The sequence below is a fragment of the Panulirus ornatus genome, chromosome 10 (assembly GCF_036320965.1).
Source record: "Panulirus ornatus isolate Po-2019 chromosome 10, ASM3632096v1, whole genome shotgun sequence".
NCBI lineage: Eukaryota > Metazoa > Arthropoda > Malacostraca > Decapoda > Palinuridae > Panulirus > Panulirus ornatus.
In genome coordinates, this window is record NC_092233.1 from 956,959 (window position 1) to 979,505 (window position 22,547).

The following is a 22,547-nucleotide window of genomic DNA, read 5'->3' on the forward strand; positions in this document are numbered from 1 at the left end:
AAACACGAAAAGTTCCCAAGTGCACTTTCGTGTAATAATCTCCCCTGATGATGTGATTATTACACGAAAGTGCACTTGGGAACTTTTCGTGTTTCATTTTCCCCGTGGACTCATAGGAATATCTTGATCACGCGCAAAATTGTGATCCTTTCCAATATGTATATGTGTATATGTGTGTGTGTGTATATATATGTATACGTTGAGATGTATAGTTATGTATATGTGCATGTGTAGACATGCATGTATATACATGTGTATGTGGGTGGGTTGGGCCATTCTTTCATCTGTTTCCTTGCGCTACCTTGCTAACGCGGGAGACCGACAAAGTATAATGAAATATATGTGGATAGAGTGATAAGAGAGATGAAAGGAAAACTTGGGAAAAGGGGTGCAGAGATGGTGTGGCAGAGATATGGTGCTAGTGGCAAGGGTTGTATGTTTTATGGCGTGTGTAAGGGTAGCAAATTGAAACTGAGTGCAAGTGGAAGTAAAGTAACGAGGTTTGAAAGGAAATGGTGTGAAAGTATAGACTTTGTAAAAAGATATAGAGTGAAAGAAGAGAGTGTACTAAATTATGTTGGTTAAAACAATATAGAGTGAAAGAAGAAAGTGTACTAAATTGTGCTGTGGATATGGGGAGGGGGGGTTGGAAGAGGTGAGGAATTTATGTATCTGAGAGCTGTCTTGGGTGAGTGTACTGATATGGAGGGAGAGAGCTGTACTGGGTAGAAGAGTCATTGGGTCCGTTATTAGAATAATAAAGGTTACAGGTGTTAGTATGGAAGGTAAGTGAGGATTTTGGGACAGCATGTCCTCCTAACCCTGACCTATGCAGCTGAAACATGGACGTGGAATGAGGCACAGAGATATAGATAGATACACAAGTTCATAACTGTTCTTGATGATGTATTTATTTAAAATGTTTTGTTAACAATGACTCAAAAAGTGACCCACTTTTCTTTGAATTGTCCTGTATTGATGCTGGGTGCATTGCACTGTTTTGGAACTGAATATTGTAAGATTGGTTTTGTTTAGAAGGTGTATTCCTGTGAAAAGTGAGCTCATTAAAAGGTAATTGAGGTATTTTATGCATTCAGTCATTATCATTTTATTTTACCACATACAAATTATAGCAGTATTGGATGTAATTAGCAGGGTTAGTTCCTTCTGTTCATTATTGAAGTGATGTCCCACTTTTAACTAGAGAATCTCATCTCATGAAATATCCCTCTTCCCTTGTTAGCTGAATTAATTTCGTCTTGTTTCTTGCTAGCTTATCTTTTGGCCAGTAATGTGTTGTATAAACCTAATTGTAGAATTGCTCATAATAGCCTCTCAGCAGACAACATTTAAGGCTTATTGTCAGTTAACATGTATACAATTGAAGAAAATTTATCACTGTTATGTTGGTTTATTTGTACTTGAAATTTATATGGCATGACCAATGATGTCTTAGTGCGATGTTATTTGGTTCAAGATGTTTCAAGAAAACTTGCAATGGATGTTAGACTTATTTTTTTAGACTGATTTAGAAAGAAAGGACTAGATTTAAGCAAATATTGATTTGAGCATTTGCATTTCACATAAATAGATCTAGTTTTATACAGGTTGTTATACCTTAATGTATGTAGATAGTTGATGAGTATAGAGTTGTCTCTGCCATTCTTTTTTTATATTTGAACAATTATTTTGGTGGAATTTAACTTGGGTTTTCATTTTTTCATGGGTGTATTTCTTTAGTTATTAGTTTCATTTACCTAATATTATTGTGTATATTTCAGGCTAAAGAAGTACTTGCAAAGGAAAGTAATGTACAAGAAGTTAAGTCTCCCGTCACAGTATGTGGAGATGTCCACGGACAGTTTCATGACCTCATGGAACTATTTAAAATAGGAGGAAGGTCCCCAGACACAAATTATCTCTTCATGGGAGATTATGTTGATAGAGGCTATTATTCTGTAGAGACTGTCACTTTGCTAGTATGTTTGAAGGTAAGGAATACATGTGTTCATTGTATTCTAGGATCATACACAAATGGTTGTGTGGTAGTCCCAGACTATTGGAACACTCATTTAACATCTGGTTACCTGTATATTTGTGATTAGATATCTAAACAAAAATCATGAACCATTGACATTGTTTTACCATGAGTATTATTTACAAGGAAGGAGTGCAAATCTTGGAGATGTATAAAAGAAAGCAGCAGGAGGTTGAGTGAGGTGCAAGGATTGAAAAAGTGCAAATGAGAGTTGGGGTGAGAGAGTATCATTAAACTCTAGGGAGAATAAAAGGATGTTTTGGAATTAGGTAAATAACGTGCATAATATGGTGAAGGGGGAAGTGATAACAGGTAGGGATGAAGAGAGGAGATGGACTACTTTCAAGATTTGTTGAATGTGTTTGATGATAGAATGGCTAATGTAGGGTGTTTTGGTCGGGGTTTTATGTGAAGTGAGAGGGGTCAGTGAGGTTGGTTAGGTTAAGAGAGAAAAGTTAGTGAAAGCATCGAAGATGAAATCTGGCAAGGCACCGGGTTTGGATGGTATTGCATTTGAATTTATTATAAAAGGGTTTAACTTATTGATTGGTTGGTAACGATATTCACTGTCTGTATGGATTGTAGTGAGGTTCCTGAGGATTGGCGAATTCTTGCATAGTGCCATCATACAAAGGCAAAGGGAATAAAGATGAGTATTCAAACCACAGAGGCATAAGATTGTTGAGTATTCCTGGGAGATTGTGTGGAAGGGTTTTGATTGAGAGGGTGAAGGCATGTACAGAGCTTCATATTGGATAGGAACAGATTGGTTTCAGAAGTAGTAGAGGATGTGTGGCTGAAGTGTATGCTTTGAAGGGTGTGTGAGAAATACTTAGAAAAACATATGGATTTGTATGTAGCATTTATGGTTCTGGAGAAGGCATATGATAGGGTTGATAGAGATGCTATGTGGAAGGTCTTAAGAGTATATGGTGCGGAAGGTAAGCTGCTTGAAGTAGTGAAATTTTTTTACCAAGGATGTAAGGCATATGTACGAGTAGGAAGAGAGGAGAATGATTGGTTCCCAGTGAATGTCGTTTTGCGGCAGGGATGCGTGATGTCTCCATGGTTGTTTAATTTCTTTATGGATGGGGTGGTTGGGGAAGTGAATGCAAGAGTTTTGGAGAGAGATGCAAGTATGCAGTCTGTTGTGGATGAGAGGGCTTGGGAAGTGTCAGTCGTTGTTCGCTGATGATACAGCGCTGGTGGCTGATTTGAGTGAGAATTTGCAGAGGTTGGTGACTGAGTTTGGTAAAGTGTGTGAAAGAAAAAAGTTGAGAGTAAATATGAACAAGATCAAGGTTATTAGGTTCAGTAGGGCTGAGGGACAAGTTAATTGGGAGGTAAGTTTGAATGGAGAGAAACTGGAGGAAGCAGAGTGTTTTAGATATCTGGGAGAAGACTTAGTAGCAGATGGAACCATGGAAGCGGAAGTGAGTCACTGGGTGGGGGAGGGAGCAAAGGTTCTGGTAGCATTGAAGAATGTGTGGAAGGCAAGAACATTATTTCGGAGCAAAAATGAGTATATTTGAAGGAATAGTGGTTCCAACAATGTTATATGGTTGCGAGGCATGGGCTATAGATAAGGTTGTGCAGAGGAGGGTAGATGTGTTGGAAATGAAATGTTTCAGGACAATATGTAATGTGAGGTGGCTTGATCTAGTAAGTAATGAAAGGGTAAGAGAGATGTATGGTAATGAAAAGAATGTGGTTCAGAGAGCAGAGGAGGGTGTTTTGAAATGGTTTGGTCACATGGAGAGAATGAGTTAGGAAAGATTGACCAAGAGGATATATGTGTCAGAGGTGGAGGTAAGAAGGAAAATTGGGAGACCAAATTGGAGGTGGAAGGATGGAGTGAAAAAGATTTTGAGGGATCGAGGCCTGAACATACAGGAGGGTGAAAGGTGTGCAAGGAATAGAGTAAATTGGATCAATATGATACACTGGAGTCGACATACTGTCAACGGATTGTCCCAGGGCATGTGAAGTGTCTGTGGTAAACCATGGAAAAGTCTGTGAGGCCTGGATGTGGAAAGGGAGATGTGGTTTTGCTGCAGTACACATGACAACTAGAGGCTGAGTGTGAATGAATGTGGCCTTTTTGTCTGTTCCTGGAGCTACCTTGCTGGGGTAGAATGCTATTTCGTGTGTATTGGGGTGGCGATGGGAATGAATGAAGACAGCAAGTATGGATATGTTCATGTGTATATGTATGTTTTATTTATTATTTTATTTTGCTTTGTCGCTGTCTCCCGCGTTAGCGAGGTAGCGCAAAGAAACAGACGAAAGAATGGCCCAACCCGCCCACATACACATGTATATACATACACGTCCACACACGCAAATATACATACCTATACATCTCAATGTACACATATATATACACACACAGACATATACATATATACACATGTATATAATTCACACTATCTGCCTTTATTTGTTCCCATGCCACCTCGCCACACATGGAACAACAACCCCCTCCCCCCTCATGTGTGCGAGGTAGCGCTAGGAAAAAGACACCAAAGGCCCCATTCGTTCACACTCAGTCTCTAGCTGTCATTTAATAATGCACCGAAACCACAGCTCCCTTTCCATATTCAGGCCCCACACAACTTTCCATGGTTTACCCCAGACGCTTCACATGCCCTGGTTCAATCCACTGACAGCACGTCGACCCCGGTATACCACATCGTTCCAATTCACTCTATTCCTTGCACGCCTTACACCCTCCTGCATGTTCAGGCCCCGATCACTCAAAATCTTTTTCACTCCATCTTTCCACCTCCAATTTGGTCTCCCACTTCTCCTCGTTCCCTCCACCTCTGACACATATATCCTCTTGGTCAATCTTTCCTCACTCATTCTCTCCATGAGACCAAACCATTTCAAAACACCCTCTTCTGCTCTCTCAACCACACTCTTTTTATTTCCACACATCTCTCTCACCCTTACATTACTTACTCGATCAAACCACCTCACACCACATATTGTCCTCAAACATCTCATTTCCAGCACATCCACCCACCGGTGCACACCTCTATCCATAGCCCACGCTTTGCAACCATACAACATTGTTGGAACCACTATGCCTTCAAACACCCATTTTTGCTTTCCGAGATAGTGTTCTCGACTTCCAAACATTCTTCAAGGCTCCCAGAATTTTCGCCCCCACCCCCACCCTATGATTCACTTCCGCTTCCATGGTTCCATCCGCTGCCAGATCCACTCCCAGATATCTAAAACACTTTACTTCTTCCAGTTTTTCTCCATTCAAACTTACCTCCCAATTGACTTATGTATGTATGTATACGTTGAAATTTATGATTATGTATATGTGCATGTATGGCTGTATATGTATATACATGTGTATGTGGTAGGGTTGGGCCATTCCTTGTCTGTTTCCTTGCACTATATCATTTATGCGGGAGACCTTTTTTTTTTTTTTTTTTTTTTTTTTTATACTTTGTCGCTGTCTCCCGCGTATTGCGAGGTAGCGCAAGGAAACAGACGAAAGAAATGGCCCAACCCCCCCCCATACACATGTACATACACACGTCCACACACACAAATATACATACCTACACAGCTTTCCATGGTTTACCCCGGACGCTTCACATGCCTTGATTCAATCCACTGACAGCACGTCAACCCCTGTATACCACATCGCTCCAATTCACTCTATTCCTTGCCCTCCTTTCACCCTCCTGCATGTTCAGGCCCCGATCACACAAAATCTTTTTCACTCCATCTTTCCACCTCCAATTTGGTCTCCCTCTTCTCCTCGTTCCCTCCACCTCCGACACATATATCCTCTTGGTCAATCTTTCCTCACTCATTCTCTCCATGTGCCCAAACCATTTTAAAACAATCTCTTCTGCTCTCTCAACCACGCTCTTTTTATTTCCACACATCTCTCTTACCCTTACGTTACTTACTCGATCAAACCACCTCACACCACACATTGTCCTCAAACATCTCATTTCCAGCACATCCATCCTCCTGCGCACAACTCTATCCATAGCCCACGCCTCGCAACCATACAACATTGTTGGAACTACTATTCCTTCAAACATACCCATTTTTGCTTTCCGGGATAATGTTCTCGACTTCCACACATTTTTCAAGGCTCCCAAAATTTTCGCCCCCTCCCCCACCCTATGATCCACTTCCGCTTCCATGGTTCCATCCGCTGACAGATCCACTCCCAGATATCTAAAACACTTCACTTCCTCCAGTTTTTCACCATTCAAACTCACCTCCCAATTGACTTGACCCTCAACCCTACTGTACCTAATAACCTTGCTCTTATTCACATTTACTCTTAACTTTCTTCTTCCACACACTTTACCAAACTCCGTCACCAGCTTCTGCAGTTTCTCACATGAATCCGCCACCAGCGCTGTATCATCAGCGAACAACAACTGACTCACTTCCCAAGCTCTCTCATCCCCAACAGACTTCATACTTGCCCCTCTTTCCAAGACTCTTGCATTTACCTCCCTAACAACCCCATCCATAAAACAAATTAAACAACCATGGAGACATCACACACCCCTGCCGCAAACCTACATTCACTGAGAACCAATCACTTTCCTCTCTTCCTACACGTACACATGCCTTACATCCTCGATAAAAACTTTTCACTGCTTCTAACAACTTGCCTCCCACTCCATATATTCTTAATACCTTCCACAGAGCATCTCTATCAACTCTATCATATGCCTTCTCCAGATCCATAAATGCTACATACAAATCCATTTGCTTTTCTAAGTATTTCTCACATACATTCTTCAAAGCAAACACCTGATCCACACATCCTCTACCACTTCTGAAACCACACTGCTCTTCCCCAATCTGATGCTCTGTACATGCCTTCACCCTCTCAATCAATACCCTCCCATATAATTTACCAGGAATACTCAACAAACTTATACCTCTGTAATTTGAGCACTCACTCTTATCCCCTTTGCCTTTGTACAATGGCACTATGCACGCATTCCGCCAATCCTCAGGCACCTCACCATGAGTCATACATACATTAAATAACCTTACCAACCAGTCAACAATACAGTCACCCCCTTTTTTAATAAATTCCACTGCAATACCATCCAAACCTGCTGCCTTGCCGGCTTTCATCTTCCGCAAAGCTTTTACTACCTCTTCTCTGTTTACCAAATCATTTTCCCTAACCCTCTCACTTTGCACACCACCTCGACCCAAACACCCTATATCTGCCACTCTGTCATCAGACACATTCAACAAACCTTCAAAATACTCATTCCATCTCCTTCTCACATCACCACTACTTGTTATCACCTCCCCATTTACGCCCTTCACTGAAGTTCCCATTTGCTCCCTTGTCTTACGTACCCTATTTACCTCCTTCCAGAACATCTTTTTATTCTCCCTAAAATTTACTGATAGTCTCTCACCCCAACTCTCATTTGCCCTTTTTTTCACCTCTTGCACCTTTCTCTTGACCTCCTGTCTCTTTCTTTTATACTTCTCCCACTCAATTGCATTTTTTCCCTGCAAAAATCGTCCAAATGCCTCTCTCTTCTCTTTCACTAATACTCTTACTTCTTCATCCCACCACTCACTACCCTTTCTAAACAGCCCACCTCCCACTCTTCTCATGCCACAAGCATCTTTTGCGCAATCCATCACTGATTCCCTAAATACATCCCATTCCTCCCCCACTCCCCTTACTTCCATTGTTCTCACCTTTTTCCATTCTGTACACAGTCTCTCCTGATACTTCTTCACACAGGTCTCCTTCCCAAGCTCACTTACTCTCACCACCTTCTTCACCCCAACATTAACTCTTCTTTTCTGAAAACCCATACTAATCTTCACCTTAGCCTCCACAAGATAATGATCAGACATCCCTCCAGTTGCACCTCTCAGCACATTGACATCCAAAAGTCTCTCTTTCGCACGCCTGTCAATTAACACGTAATCCAATAATGCTCTCTGGCCATCTCTCCTACTTACATAAGTATACTTATGTATATCTCGCTTTTTAAACCAGGTATTCCCAATCATCAGTCCTTTTTCAGCACATAAATCTACAAGCTCTTCACCATTTCCATTTACAACACTGAACACCCCATGCATACCAATTATTCCCTCAACTGCCACATTACTCACCTTTGCATTCAAATCACCCATCACTATAACCCGGTCTCGTGCATCAAAACCGCTAACACACTCATTTAGCTGCTCCCAAAACACTTGCCTCTCATGATCTTTCTTCTCATGCCCAGGTGCATATGCACCAATAATCACCCACCTCTCTCCATCAACTTTCAATTTTACCCATATTAATCGAGAATTTACTTTCTTACATTCTATCACATACTCCCACAACTCCTGTTTCAGGAGTATTGCTACTCCTTCCCTTGCTCTTGTCCTCTCACTAACCCCTGACTTCACTCCCCAGACATTTCCAAACCACTCTTCCCCTTTACCCTTGAGCTTCGTTTCACTCAGAGCCAAAACATCCAGGTTCCTTTCCTCAAACATACTACCTATGTCTCCTTTTTTCACATCTTGGTTACATCCACACACATTTAGGCACCCCACTCTGAGCCTTCGAGGAGGATGAGCACTCCCCGCGTGACTCCTTCTTCTGTTTCCCATTTTAGAAAGTTAATACAAGGAGGGGAGGATTTCCGGCCCCCCGCTCCCGTCCCCTCTAGTCGCTTTCTACGACACGCGAGGAATACGTGGGAAGTATTCTTTCACCCCTATCCCCAGGGATAATATACATATGTATACACACACACACACACACACACACACACGCGCACACACACACACACACACACACATACATATATATACATATGAAAAATGTAAGAAACAATTTAGAAAACAAACTTTTAGCTTGAAATGAATGAAAAAATGAACGTCACATAATGGTTCAACCTCTGGCTATGGAAAAGACCTATTAAGTATAATAAAAGAAAATGATAAATATATATATAATCGGTCCCCCACTTCTCCTTGTTCCCCCCACCCTCAACACATGCCCCGTCAACCCCTCCCTACTCACCCTCTCCACATATATATATTTTTTTTTTTTTTTTTTTTTTTTTTTTTTTTTTATACTTTGTCGCTGTCTCCCGCGTTTGCGAGGTAGCGCAAGGAAACAGACGAAAGAAATGGCCCAACCCCCCCCATACACATGTACATACACACGTCCACACACGCAATATACATACCTACACAGCTTTCCATGGTTTACCCCAGACGCTTCACATGCCTTGATTCAATCCACTGACAGCACGTCAACCCCTGTATACCACATCGCTCCAATTCACTCTATTCCTTGCCCTCCTTTCACCCTCCTGCATGTTCAGGCCCCGATCACACAAAATCCTTTTCACTCCATCTTTCCACCTCCAATTTGGTCTCCCTCTTCTCCTCGTTCCCTCCACCTCCGACACATATATCCTCTTGGTCAATCTTTCCTCACTCATTCTCTCCATGTGCCCGAACCATTTCAAAACACCCTCTTCTGCTCTCTCAACCACGCTCTTTTTATTTCCACACATCTCTCTTACCCTTACGTTACTTACTCGATCAAACCACCTCACACCACATATTGTCCTCAAACATCTCATTTCCAGCACATCCATCCTCCTGCGCACAACTCTATCCATAGCCCACGCCTCGCAACCATACAACATTGTTGGAACCACTATTCCTTCAAACATATATATATATATATAGGTTTGCGGCAGGGGTGTGTGATGTCTCCATGGTTGTTTAATTTGTTTATGGATGGGGTTGTTAGGGAGGTAAATGCAAGAGTTTTGGAAAGAGGGGCAAGTATGAAGTCTGTTGGGGATGAGAGAGCTTGGGAAGTGAGTCAGTTGTTGTTCGCTGATGATACAGCGCTGGTGGCTGATTCATGTGAGAAACTGCAGAAGCTGGTGACTGAGTTTGGTAAAGTGTGTGAAAGAAGAAAGTTAAGAGTAAATGTGAATAAGAGCAAGGTTATTAGGTACAGTAGGGTTGAAGGTCAATTCAATTGGGAGGTGAGTTTGAATGGAGAAAAACTGGAGGAAGTGAAGTGTTTTAGATATCTGGGAGTGGATCTGGCAGCGGATGGAACCATGGAAGCGGAAGTGGATCATAGGGTGGGGGAGGGGGCGAAAATTCTGGGAGCCTTGAAGAATGTGTGGAAGTCGAGAACATTATCTCGGAAAGCAAAAATGGGTATGTTTGAAGGAATAGTGGTTCCAACAATGTTGTATGGTTGCGAGGCGTGGACTATGGATAGAGTTGTGCGCAGGAGGATGGATGTGCTGGAAATGAGATGTTTGAGGACAATGTGTGGTGTGAGGTGGTTTGATCGAGTAAGTAACGTAAGGGTAAGAGAGATGTGTGGAAATAGAAAGAGCGTGGTTGAGAGAGCAGAAGAGGGTGTTTTGAAATGGTTTGGTCACATGGATAGAATGAGTGAGGAAAGATTGACCAAGAGGATATATGTGTCGGAGGTGGAGGGAACGAGGAGAAGAGGGAGACCAAATTGGAGGTGGAAAGATGGAGTGAAAAAGATTTTGTGTGGTCGGGGCCTGAACATGCAGGAGGGTGAAAGAAGGGCAAGGAATAGAGTGAATTGGAGCGAATTGAGCACTCACTCTTATCCCCTTTGCCTTTGTACAATGGCACTATGCACGCATTCCGCCAATCCTCAGGCACCTCACCATGAGTCATACATACATTAAATAACCTTACCAACCAGTCAACAATACAGTCACCCCCTTTTTTAATAAATTCCACTGCAATACCATCCAAACCCGCTGCCTTGCCGGCTTTCATCTTCCGCAAAGCTTTCACTACCTCTTCTCTGTTTACCAAATAATTTTCCCTAACCCTCTCACTTTGCACACCACCTCGACCAAAACACCCTATATCTGCCACTCTATCATCAAACACATTCAACAAACCTTCAAAATACTCACTCCATCTCCTTCTCACATCACCACTACTTGTTATCACCTCCCCACTTGCGCCCTTCACCGAAGTTCCCATTTGCTCCCTTGTCTTACGCACTTTATTTACCTCCTTCCAGAACATCTTTTTATTCTCCCTAAAATTTAATGATACTCTCTCACCCCAACTCTCATATATATATATATATATATATATGCACACCACCTCGACCAAAACACCCTATATCTGCCACTCTATCATCAAACACATTCAACAAACCTTCAAAATACTCACTCCATCTCCTTCTCGCATCACCACTACTTGTTATCACCTCCCCATTTGCGCCCTTCACTGAAGTTCCCATTTGCTCCCTTGTCTTACGCACTTTTATTTACCTCCTTCCAGAACATCTTTTTATTCTCCCTAAAATTTAATGATACTCTCTCACCCCAACTCTCATTTGCCCTTTTTTTCACCTCTTGCACCTTTCTCTTGACCTTCTGTCTCTTTCTTTTATACTTCTCCCACTCAGTTGCATTTTTTCCCTGCAAAAATCGTCCAAATGCCTCTCTCTTCTCTTTCACTAATACTCTTACTTCTTCATCCCACCACTCACTACCCTTTCTAAACAGCCCACCTCCCACTCTTCTCATGACACAAGCATCTTTTGCGCAATCCATCACTGATTCCCTAAATACATCCCATTCCTCCCCCACTCCCCTTACTTCCATTGTTCTCACCTTTTTCCATTCTGTACTCAGTCTCTCCTGGTACTTCCTCACACAAGTCTCCTTCCCAAGCTCACTTACTCTTACCACCCTCTTCACCCCAACATTCACTCTTCTTTTCTGAAAACCCATACAAATCTTCACCTTAGCCTCCACAAGATAATGATCAGACATCCCTCCAGTTGCACCTCTCATGGAAAGCTGTGTAGGTATGTATATTTGCGTGTGTGGACGTATGTATATACATGTGTATGGGGGGGGGGGTTGGGCCATTTCTTTCGTCTGTTTCCTTGCGCTACCTCGCAAACGCGGGAGACAGCGACAAAGTATAATAAAAAACAATAATAAATAATATTTTGAAGTATTTTGAAGGTTTGTTGAATGCGTTTGATGATAGAGTGGCAGATATAGGGTGTTTTGGTCGAGGTGGTGTGCAAAGTGAGAGGGTTGGAGAAAATGATTTGGTAAACAGAGAAGAGGTAGTGAAAGCTTTGCGGAAGATGAAAGCCGGCAAGGCAGCAGGTTTGGATGGTATTGCAGTGGAATTTATTAAAAAAGGGGGTGACTGTATTGTTGACTGGTTGGTAAGGTTATTTAATGTATGTATGACTCATGGTGAGGTGCCTGAGGATTGGCGGAATGCGTGCATAGTGCCATTGTACAAAGGCAAAGGGGATAAGAGTGAGTGCTCAAATTACAGAGGTATAAGTTTGTTGAGTATTCCTGGTAAATTATATGGGAGGGTATTGATTGAGAGGGTGAAGGCATGTACAGAGCATCAGATTGGGGAAGAGCAGTGTGGTTTCAGAAGTGGTAGAGGATGTGTAGATCAGGTGTTTGCTTTGAAGAATGTATGTGAGAAATACTTAGAAAAGCAAATGGATTTGTATGTAGCATTTATGGATCTGGAGAAGGCATATGATAGAGTTGATAGAGATGCTCTGTGGAAGGTATTAAGAATATATGGTGTGGGAGGAAAGTTGTTAGAAGCAGTGAAAAGTTTTTATCGAGGATGTAAGGCATGTGTACGTGTAGGAAGAGAGGAAAGTGATTGGTTCTCAGTGAATGTAGGTTTGCGGCAGGGGTGTGTGATGTCTCCATGGTTGTTTAATTTGTTTATGGATGGGGTTGTTAGGGAGGTAAATGCAAGAGTTTTGGAAAGAGGGGCAAGTATGAAGTCTGTTGGGGATGAGAGAGCTTGGGAAGTGAGTCAGTTGTTGTTCGCTGATGATTCAGCGCTGGTGGCTGATTCATGTGAGAAACTGCAGAAGCTGGTGACTGAGTTTGGTAAAGTATGTGGAAGAAGAAAGTTAAGAGTAAATGTGAATAAGAGCAAGGTTATTAGGTACAGTAGGGTTGAGGGTCAAGTCAATTGGGAGGTGAGTTTGAATGGAGAAAAACTGGAGGAAGTGAAGTGTTTCAGATATCTGGGAGTGGATCTGGCAGCGGATGGAACCATGGAAGCGGAAGTGGATCATAGGGTGGGGGAGGGGGCGAAAATTCTGGGGGCCTTGAAGAATGTTTGGAAGTCGAGAACATTGTCTCGGGGAGCAAAGGTGGGTATGTTTGAAGGAATAGTGGTTCCAACAATGTTGTATGGTTGCGAGGCGTGGGCTATGGATAGAGTTGTGCGCAGGAGGATGGATGTGCTGGAAATGAGATGTTTGAGGACAATGTGTGGTGTGAGGTGGTTTGATCGAGTGAGTAACGTAAGGGTAAGAGAGATGTGTGGAAATAAAAAGAACATGGTTGAGAGAGCAGAAGAGGGTGTTTTGAAGTGGTTTGGGCACATGGAGAGGATGAGTGAGGAAAGATTGACCAAGAGGATATATGTGTCGGAGGTGGAGGGAGCAAGAAGAAGAGGGAGACCAAATTGGAGGTGGAAAGATGGAGTGAAAAAGATTTTGTGTGATCGGTGCCTGAACATGCAGGAGGGTGAAAGGAGGGCAAGGAATAGAGTGAATTGGAGCGATGTGGTATACCGGGGTTGACGTGCTGTCAGTGGATTGAATCAAGGCATGTGAAGCGTCTGGGGTAAACCATGGAAAGCTGTGTAGGTATGTATATTTGCGTGTGTGGACGTGTGTATATACATGTGTATGGGGGGGGTTGGGCCATTTCTTTCGTCTGTTTCCTTGCGCTACCTCGCAAACGCGGGAGACAGCGACAAAGTATAAAAAAAAAAATATATATATATATATATATATATATATATATATATGGGAGGTATTCTTTTTCCCATTTCCCCAGGAGAGGGGGGGGTAGGTTCCATTTTGTATGTGGTGGGTTGGCGGCGGGAATGGATGAAGGCAGCATACATGAGTATGTTAATTATTATTATTTTATTGTACTTTTTTGCTGTCTCCTGTGTTAGCGAGGTAGCACAAGGAAAGAGACGAAAGAATGGCCCAACCCACCCACATACACATGTATATACATACACATCCACACACGCAAATATACATACCTATATATCTCAACGTATACATATATATACACACAGAGACATATATACACATGTACATAAATCATACTGTCTGCCTTTATTCATTCCCATTGCCACCCCACCACGCATGAAATAACAACCCCCTCCCCCCTCATGTGCGCGAGGTAGCACTAGGAAAAGACAACATAGGCCACATTCATTCACTCATTCTCTCGCTGTCATGTAATAATGCACCGAAACCACAGCTCCCTTTCCACATCCAGGCCCCTCACAACTTTCCATGGTTTACCTCAGACACTTTACATGCCCTGGTTCAATCAATTGACAGCATGTCGAACCCGGTATACCGCATCGTTCCGATTCACTCTATTCCTTGCACGCCTTTCACCCCCCTGCATGTTCAGGCCCCGATCACTCAAAATATTTTTCACTCCATCATTCCACCTCCAATCGGGTCTCCCACTTCTCGTTCCCTCCACCTCTGACACATATATCCTCTTGGTCAATCTTTCCTCACTCATTCTCTCCATGTGACCGAACCATTTCAAAACACCCTCTTCTGCTCTCTCAACCACACTCTTTTCATTACCACACATCTCTCTTACCCTATTATTACTTACTCGATCAAACCACCTCACACCACATATTGTCCTCAAACATCTCATTTCCAGCACATCCACCCTCCCCCACACAACTCTATCTATAGCCCACGCCTCACAACCATATAACATTGTTGGAACCACTATTCCTTCAAACATACCCATTTTTGCTTTCCGAGATAATGTTCTCAACTTCGACACATCCTTCAACACTCCCAGAACTTTTGCCCCCTCCCCCACCCTTTGGCTCACTTCCGCTTCCATGGTTCCATCCGCTGCCAAATCTACTCCCAGATATCTTAAACGCTTCACTTCCTCCAGTTTTTCTCCATTCAAACTTACCTCCCAATTGACTTGTCCCTCAACCATACTGTACAATAGCATTGCTCTTATTCACATTTAATCTCAGCTTTCTTCTTTCACACACTTTACCAAACTCAGTCACTAGCTTCTGCAGTTTCTCATACGAATCAGCCACGAGCACTGTATCATCAGCGAACAACAACTGACACTTCTCAGGCTCTCTCATCCACAACAGACTGCATACTTGCCCCTCTTTCCAAAACTCTTGCATTCACCTCCCTAACAACCCCATCCATAAACATATTAAACAACCATGGAGACATCACACACCCCTGCTGCAAACCAGCATTCACTGAGAACCAGTCACTTTCCTCTTCCTACACGTACACATTCCTTACATCCTCGATAAAAACTTTTCACTGCTTCTAACAACTTGCCTCCCTCACCATATATTCTTAATACCTTCCACAGAGCATCTCTGCCAACTCTATCATATTCCTTCTGATTCATAAATAATACATACAAATACATTTGCTTTTCTAAGTATTTCTCACATACATTCTTCAAAGCAAACACCTGATCCACACATCCTCTATCACTTCTGAAACCACACTACTCTTCCCCAATCTGATGCTCTGTACATGCCTTCACCCTCTCAATCAATACCCTCCCATATAATTTCCCAGGAATACTCAACAAACTTATACCTCTGTAATTTAAGCACTCACTTTTATCCCCTTTGCCTTTGTACAAAGGCACTATGCAAGCATTCTGGCAATCCTCAGGCACCTCACCATGAGTCATACATTAAATAAGCGTACTAAGCAGTCAACAATTCAGTCACTCCCTTTTTTAATAAATTCCACTGCAATACCATCCAAACCCGCTGCCTTGCCGGCTTTCATCTTCCGCAAAGCTTTTACTACTTCTTCTCTGTTTACCAAATCATTCTTCCTAACCCTCTCATCTTCCACACCACCTCGACCAAAACACCCTATATCTGCCACTGTTATCATCAAACATATTCAACAAACCTTCAAAATACTCACTCCATCTCCTTCTCACGTCACCACTACTTGTTATCACCTCCCCATTTGCGCCCTTCACAGAAGTTCCCATTTGTTCCCTTGTCTTATGCACTTTATTTACCTCCTCCCAGAACATCTTTTTATTCTTCCTAAAATTTAATGAAACTCTCTCACCCAACTCTCATTTGCCCTCTTTTTCACCTCTTGCACCTTTCTCTTGACATCCTGCCTCTTTCTTGTATATATCTCCCAGTCATTTGCATTATTTCCCTGCAATATGTACATTTGTATATATATATATTTTTTTTTTTTTTTTTTTTTTTTTTTTTATACTTTGTCGCTGTCTCCCGCGTTTGCGAGGTAGCGCAAGGAAACAGACGAAAGAAATGGCCCAACCCCCCCCCCCATACACATGTACATACACACGTCCACACACACAAATATACATACCTACACAGCTTTCCATGGTTTACCCCGGACGCTTCACATGCCTTGATTCAATCCACTGACAGCACGTCAACCCCTGTATACCACATCGCTCCAATTCACTCTATTCCTTGCCCTCCTTTCACCCTCCTGCATGTTCAGGCCCCGATCACACAAAATCTTTTTCACTCCATCTTTCCACCTCCAATTTGGTCTCCCTCTTCTCCTCGTTCCCTCCACCTCCGACACATATATCCTCTTGGTCAATCTTTCCTCACTCATTCTCTCCATGTGCCCAAACCATTTTAAAACACCCTCTTCTGCTCTCTCAACCACGCTCTTTTTATTTCCACACATCTCTCTTACCCTTACGTTACTTACTCGATCAAACCACCTCACACCACACATTGTCCTCAAACATCTCATTTCCAGCACATCCATCCTCCTGCGCACAACTCTATCCATAGCCCACGCCTCGCAACCATACAACATTGTTGGAACTACTATTCCTTCAAACATACCCATTTTTGCTTTCCGGGATAATGTTCTCGACTTCCACACATTTTTCAAGGCTCCCAAAATTTTCGCCCCCTCCCCCACCCTATGATTCACTTCCGCTTCCATGGTTCCATCCGCTGCCAGATCCACTCCCAGATATCTAAAACATTTTACTTCCCCCAGTTTTTCTATATATATATATATATATATATTTTTATATATATATATATATATATATATATATATATATATATATATATACATATATATGTATATATGTTTTTTTTTTTTTTTTTTTTTTTTTTTTCGCTGTCTCCCGCGTTTGCGAGGTAGTGCAAGGAAACAGACAAAAGAAATGGCCCAACCCGCCCCCACACACATGTACACACACACTCGTCCACACACGCAAATATGCATACCTACACAGCTTTCCATGGTTTACCCCAGACGCTTCACATGCCCTGATTCAATCCACTGACAGCACGTCAACCCCGGTATACCACATCGATCCAATTCACTCTATTCCTTGCCCTCCTTTCACCCTCCTGCATGTTCACGCCCCGATCACACAAAATCTTTTTCACTCCATCTTTCCACCTCCAATTTGGTCTCCCACTTCTCGTTCCCTCCACCTCCGACACATATATCCTCTTGGTAAATCTTTCCTCACTCATTCTCTCCATGTGCCCAAACCATTTCAAAACACCTTCTTCTGCTCTCTCAACCACACTCTTTTTATTTCCACACATCTCTCTTACCCTTACATTACTTACTCGATCAAACCACCTCACACCACACATTGTCCTCAAACATCTCATTTCCAGCACATCCACCCTCCTTCGCACAACTCTATCCATAGCCCACGCCTCGCAACCATACAACATTGTTGGAACCACTATTCCTTCAAACATACCCATTTTTGCTTTCCGAGATAATGTTGTCGACTTCCAAACATTCTTCAAGGCTCCCAGAATTTTCGCCCCCTCCCCCAGCCTATGATCCACTTCCGCTTCCATGGTTCCATCTGCTGCCAGATCCACTCCCAGATATCTAAAACACTTTACTTCTTCCAGTTTTTCTCCATTCAAACTTACCTCCCAAATGACTTGACCCTCAACCCTACTGTACCTGATAACCTTGCTCTTATTCACATTTACTCTTAACTTTCTTCTTTCACACACTTTACCAAACTCAGTCACCAGCTTCTGCAGTTTCTCACATGAATCAGCCACCAGGACTGTATCATCATTGAACAACAACTGGCTCACTTCCCAAGCTCTCTCATCCACAACAGACTTCATACTTGCCCCTCTTTCCAAAACTCTTGCATTCACCTCCCTAACAACCCCATCCATAAACAAATTAAACAACTATGGAGACATCACACACCCCTGCCGCAAACCTACATTCACTGAGAACCAATCACTTTCCTCTCTTCCTACACGTACACATGCCTTACATCCTCGATAAAAACTTTTCACAGCTTCTAACAACTTGCCTCCCACACCATATATTCTTAATACCTTCCACAGTGCATCTCTATCAACTCTATCATATGCCTTCTCCAGATCCATAAATGCTACATGCAATTCCATTTGCTTTTCTAAGTATTTCTCACATACATTCTTCAAAGCAAACACCTTATCCACACATCCTCTACCGCTTCTGAAACCACACTGCTCTTCCCCAATCTGATGCTCTGTACATGCCTTCACCCTCTCAATCAATACCCTCCCTTCTGGAAGGAGGTAAATAAAGTGCGTAAGACAAGGGAGCAAATGGGAACTTCAGTGAAGGGCGCAAATGGGGAGGTGATAACAAGTAGTGATGATGTGAGAAGGAGATGGAGTGAGTATTTTGAAGGTTTGTTGAATGTGTTTGATGATAGAGTGGCAGATATAGGGTGTTTTGGTCGAGGTGGTGTGCAAAGTGAGAGGGTTAGGGAAAATGATTTGGTAAACAGAGAAGAGGTAGTAAAAGCTTTGCGTAAGATGAAAGCCAGCAAGACAGCAGGTTTGGATGGTATTGCAGTGGAATTTATTAAAAAAGGGGGTGACTGTATTATTGACTGGTTGGTAAGGTTATTTAATGTCTGTATGACTCATGGTGAGGTGCCTGAGGATTGGCAGAATGCGTGCATAGTGCCATTGTACAAAGGCAAAGGGGATAAGAGTGAGTGCTCAAATTTGAGAGGTATAAGTTTGATGAGTATTCCTGGTAAATTATACCTGTGTATATATATTTATGTTTACATTGGAGTGTATAGGTGTTTATATGTGCGTGTCATAGAAGGCGACTAGAGGGGACGGGAGCGCGGGGCCAGAAATCCTCCCCTCCTTGTATTTTTTAACTTTCTAAAATGGGAAACAGAAGAAGGAGTCACGCGGGGAGTGCTCATCCTCCTCGAAGGCTCAGATTGGGGTGTCTAAATGTGTGTGGATGTAACCAAGAGGTGAAAAAAGGAGAGATAGGTAGTATGTTTGAGGAAAGGAACCTGGATGTTTTGGCTCTGAGTGAAATGAAGCTCAAGGGTAAAGGGTAAGAGTGGTTTGGGAATGTCTTTGGAGTAAAGTCAGGGGTTAGTGAGAGGACAAGAGCAAGGGAAGGAGTAGCAGTACTCCTGAAACAGGAGTTGTGGGAGTATGTGATAGAATGTAAGAAAGTAAATTCTCGATTAATATGGGTAAAACTGAAAGTGGATGGAGAGAGATGGGTGATTATTGGTGCATATGCACCTGGGCATGAGAAGAAAGATCATGAGAGGCAAGTGTTTTGGGAGCAGCTGAATGAGTGTGTTAGTGGTTTTGATGCACGAGACCGGGTTATAGTGATGGGTGATTTGAATGCAAAGGTGAGTAATGTGGCAGTTGAGGGAATAATTGGTATACATGGGGTGTTCAGTGTTGTAAATAGAAATGGTGAAGAGCTTGGAGATTTATGTGCTGAAAAAGGACTGGTGATTGGGAATACCTGGTTTAAAAAGCGAGATATACATAAGTATACGTATGTAAGTGGGAGAGATGGCCAGAGAGCGTTATTGGATTACGTGTTAATTGACAGGCGCGCAAAAGAGAGACTTTTGGATGTTAATGTGCTGAGAGGTGCAACTGGAGGGATGTCTGATCATTATCTTGTGGAGGCTAAGGTGAAGATTTGTATGGGTTTTCAGAAAAGAAGAGTGAATGTTGGGGTGAAGAGCGTAGTGAGAGTAAGTGAGCTTGAGAAGGAGACTTGTGTGAGGAAGTACCAGGAGAGACTTAGTACAGAAGGGAAAAAGGTGAGAACAATGGAAGTAAGGGGAGTGGGGGAGGAATGGGATGTATTTAGGGAATCAGTGATGGATTGCGCAAAAGATGCTTGTGGCATGAGAAGAGTAGGAGGTGGGTTGATTAGAAAGGGTAGTGAGTGGTGGGATGAAGAAGTAAGATTATTAGTGAAAGAGAAGAGAGAGGCAATTGGACGATTTTTGCAGGGAAAAAATGCAATTGAGTGGGAGATGTATAAAAGAAGGAGACAGGAGGTCAAGAGAAAGGTGCAAGAGGTGAAAAAAAGGGCAAATGAGAGTTGGGGTGAGAGAGTATCATTAAATTTTAGGGAGAATAAAAAGATGTTCTGGAAGGAGGTAAATAAAGTGAGTAAGACAAGGGAGCAAATGGGAATATCAGTGAAGGGCGCAAATGGGGAGGTGATAACAAGTGGTGGTGATGTGAGAAGGAGATGGAGTGAGTATTTTGAAGGTTTGTTGAATGTGTTTGATGATAGTGTGGCAGATATAGGGTGTTTTGGTCGAGGTGGTGTGCAAAGTGAGAGGGTTAGGGAAAATGATTTGGTAAACAGAGAAGAGGTAGTAAAAGCTTTGCGGAAGATGAAAGCCGGCAAGGCAGCAGGTTTGGATGGTATTGCAGTGGAATTTATTAAAAAAGGGGGTGACTGTATTATTGACTGGTTGGTAAGGTTATTTAATGTCTGTATGACTCATGGTGAGGTGCCTGAGGATTGGCGGAATGCATGCATAGTGCCATTGTACAAAGGTAAAGGGGATAAGAGTGAGTGCTCAAATTACAGAGGTATAAGTTTGTTGAGTATTCCTGGTAAATTATATGGGAGGGTATTGATTGAGAGGGTTAAGGCATGTACAGAGCATGAGATTGGGGAAGAGCAGTGTGGTTTCAGAAGTGGTAGAGGATGTGTGGATCAGGTGTTTGCTTTGAAGAATGTATGTGAGAAATACTTAGAAAAGCAAATGGATTTGTATGTAGCATTTATGGATCTGGAGAAGGCATATGATAGAGTTGATAGAGATGCTCTGTGGAAGGTATTAAGAATATATGGTGTGGGAGGAAAGTTGTTAGAAGCAGTGAAAAGTTTTTATCGAGGATGTAAGGCATGTGTACGTGTAGGAAGAGAGGAAAGTGATTGGTTCTCAGTGAATGTAGGTTTGCGGCAGGGGTGTGTGATGTCTCCATGGTTGTTTAATTTGTTTATGGATGGGGTTGTTAGGGAGGTGAATGCAAGAGTTTTGGAAAGAGGGGCAAGTATGAAGTCTGTTGGGGATGAGAGAGCCTGGGAAGTGAGTCAGTTGTTGTTCGCTGATGATACAGCGCTGGTGGCTGATTCATGTGAGAAACTGCAGAAGGTGGTGACTGAGTTTGGTAAAGTGTGTGAAAGAAGAAAGTTAAGAGTAAATGTGAATAAGAGCAAGGTTATTAGGTACAGTAGGGTTGAGGGTCAAGTCAATTGGGAGGTAAGTTTGAATGGAGATAAACTGGATGAAGTGAAGTGTTTTAGATATCTGGGAGTGGATCTGGCAGCGGATGGAACCATGGAAGCAGAAGTGGATCATAGGGTGGGGGAGGGGGCGAAAATCCTGGGCGCCTTGAAGAATGTGTGGAAGTCGAGAACATTATCTCGGAAAGCAAAAATGGGTATGTTTGAAGGACTAGTGGTTCCAACAATGTTGTATGATTGCGAGGCGTGGGCTATGGATAGAGTTGTGCGCAGGAGGATGGATGTGCTGGAAATGAGATGTTTGAGGACAATGTGTGGTGTGAGGTGGTTTGATCAAGTTAGTAACGTAAGGGTAAGAGAGATGTGTGGAAATAAAAAGAGCATGGTTGAGAGAGCAGAAGAGGGTGTTTTGAAATGGTTTGGGCACATGGAGAGAATGAGTGAGGAAAGATTGACCAAGAGGATATATGTGTCGAAGGTGGAGGGAACAAGGAGAAGTGGGAGACCAAATTGGAGGTGGAAAGATGGAGTGAAAAAGATTTTGTGTGATCGGGGCCTGAACATGCAGGAGGGTGAAAGGAGGGCAAGGAATAGAGTGAATTGGATCGATATGGTATACCGGGGTTGACGTGCTGTCAGTGGATTGAATCAGGGCATGTGAAGCGTCTGGGGTAAACCATGGAAAGCTGTGTAGGTATGTATATTTGCGTGTGTGGACGTATGTATATACATGTGTATGGGGGTGGGTTGGGCCATTTCTTTTGTCTGTTTCCTTGCGCTACCTCGCAAATGCGGGAGAGCGAC

The 22,547-nt window shown here is 42.7% G+C and overlaps 1 protein-coding gene across 1 annotated transcript in view; it reads left to right on the plus strand.

Moving 5' to 3' along the window:
- Positions 1–22,547, plus strand: part of mts (protein phosphatase 2 catalytic subunit mts) — a 97,170-nt gene that overhangs the window by 22,521 nt on the left and 52,102 nt on the right. Inside the window, exon 2 of the mRNA XM_071665392.1 lies at positions 1,782–1,991. Coding sequence (XP_071521493.1) covers positions 1,782–1,991 — 210 coding nt within the window. The remainder of the gene's footprint in view (positions 1–1,781; positions 1,992–22,547) is intronic.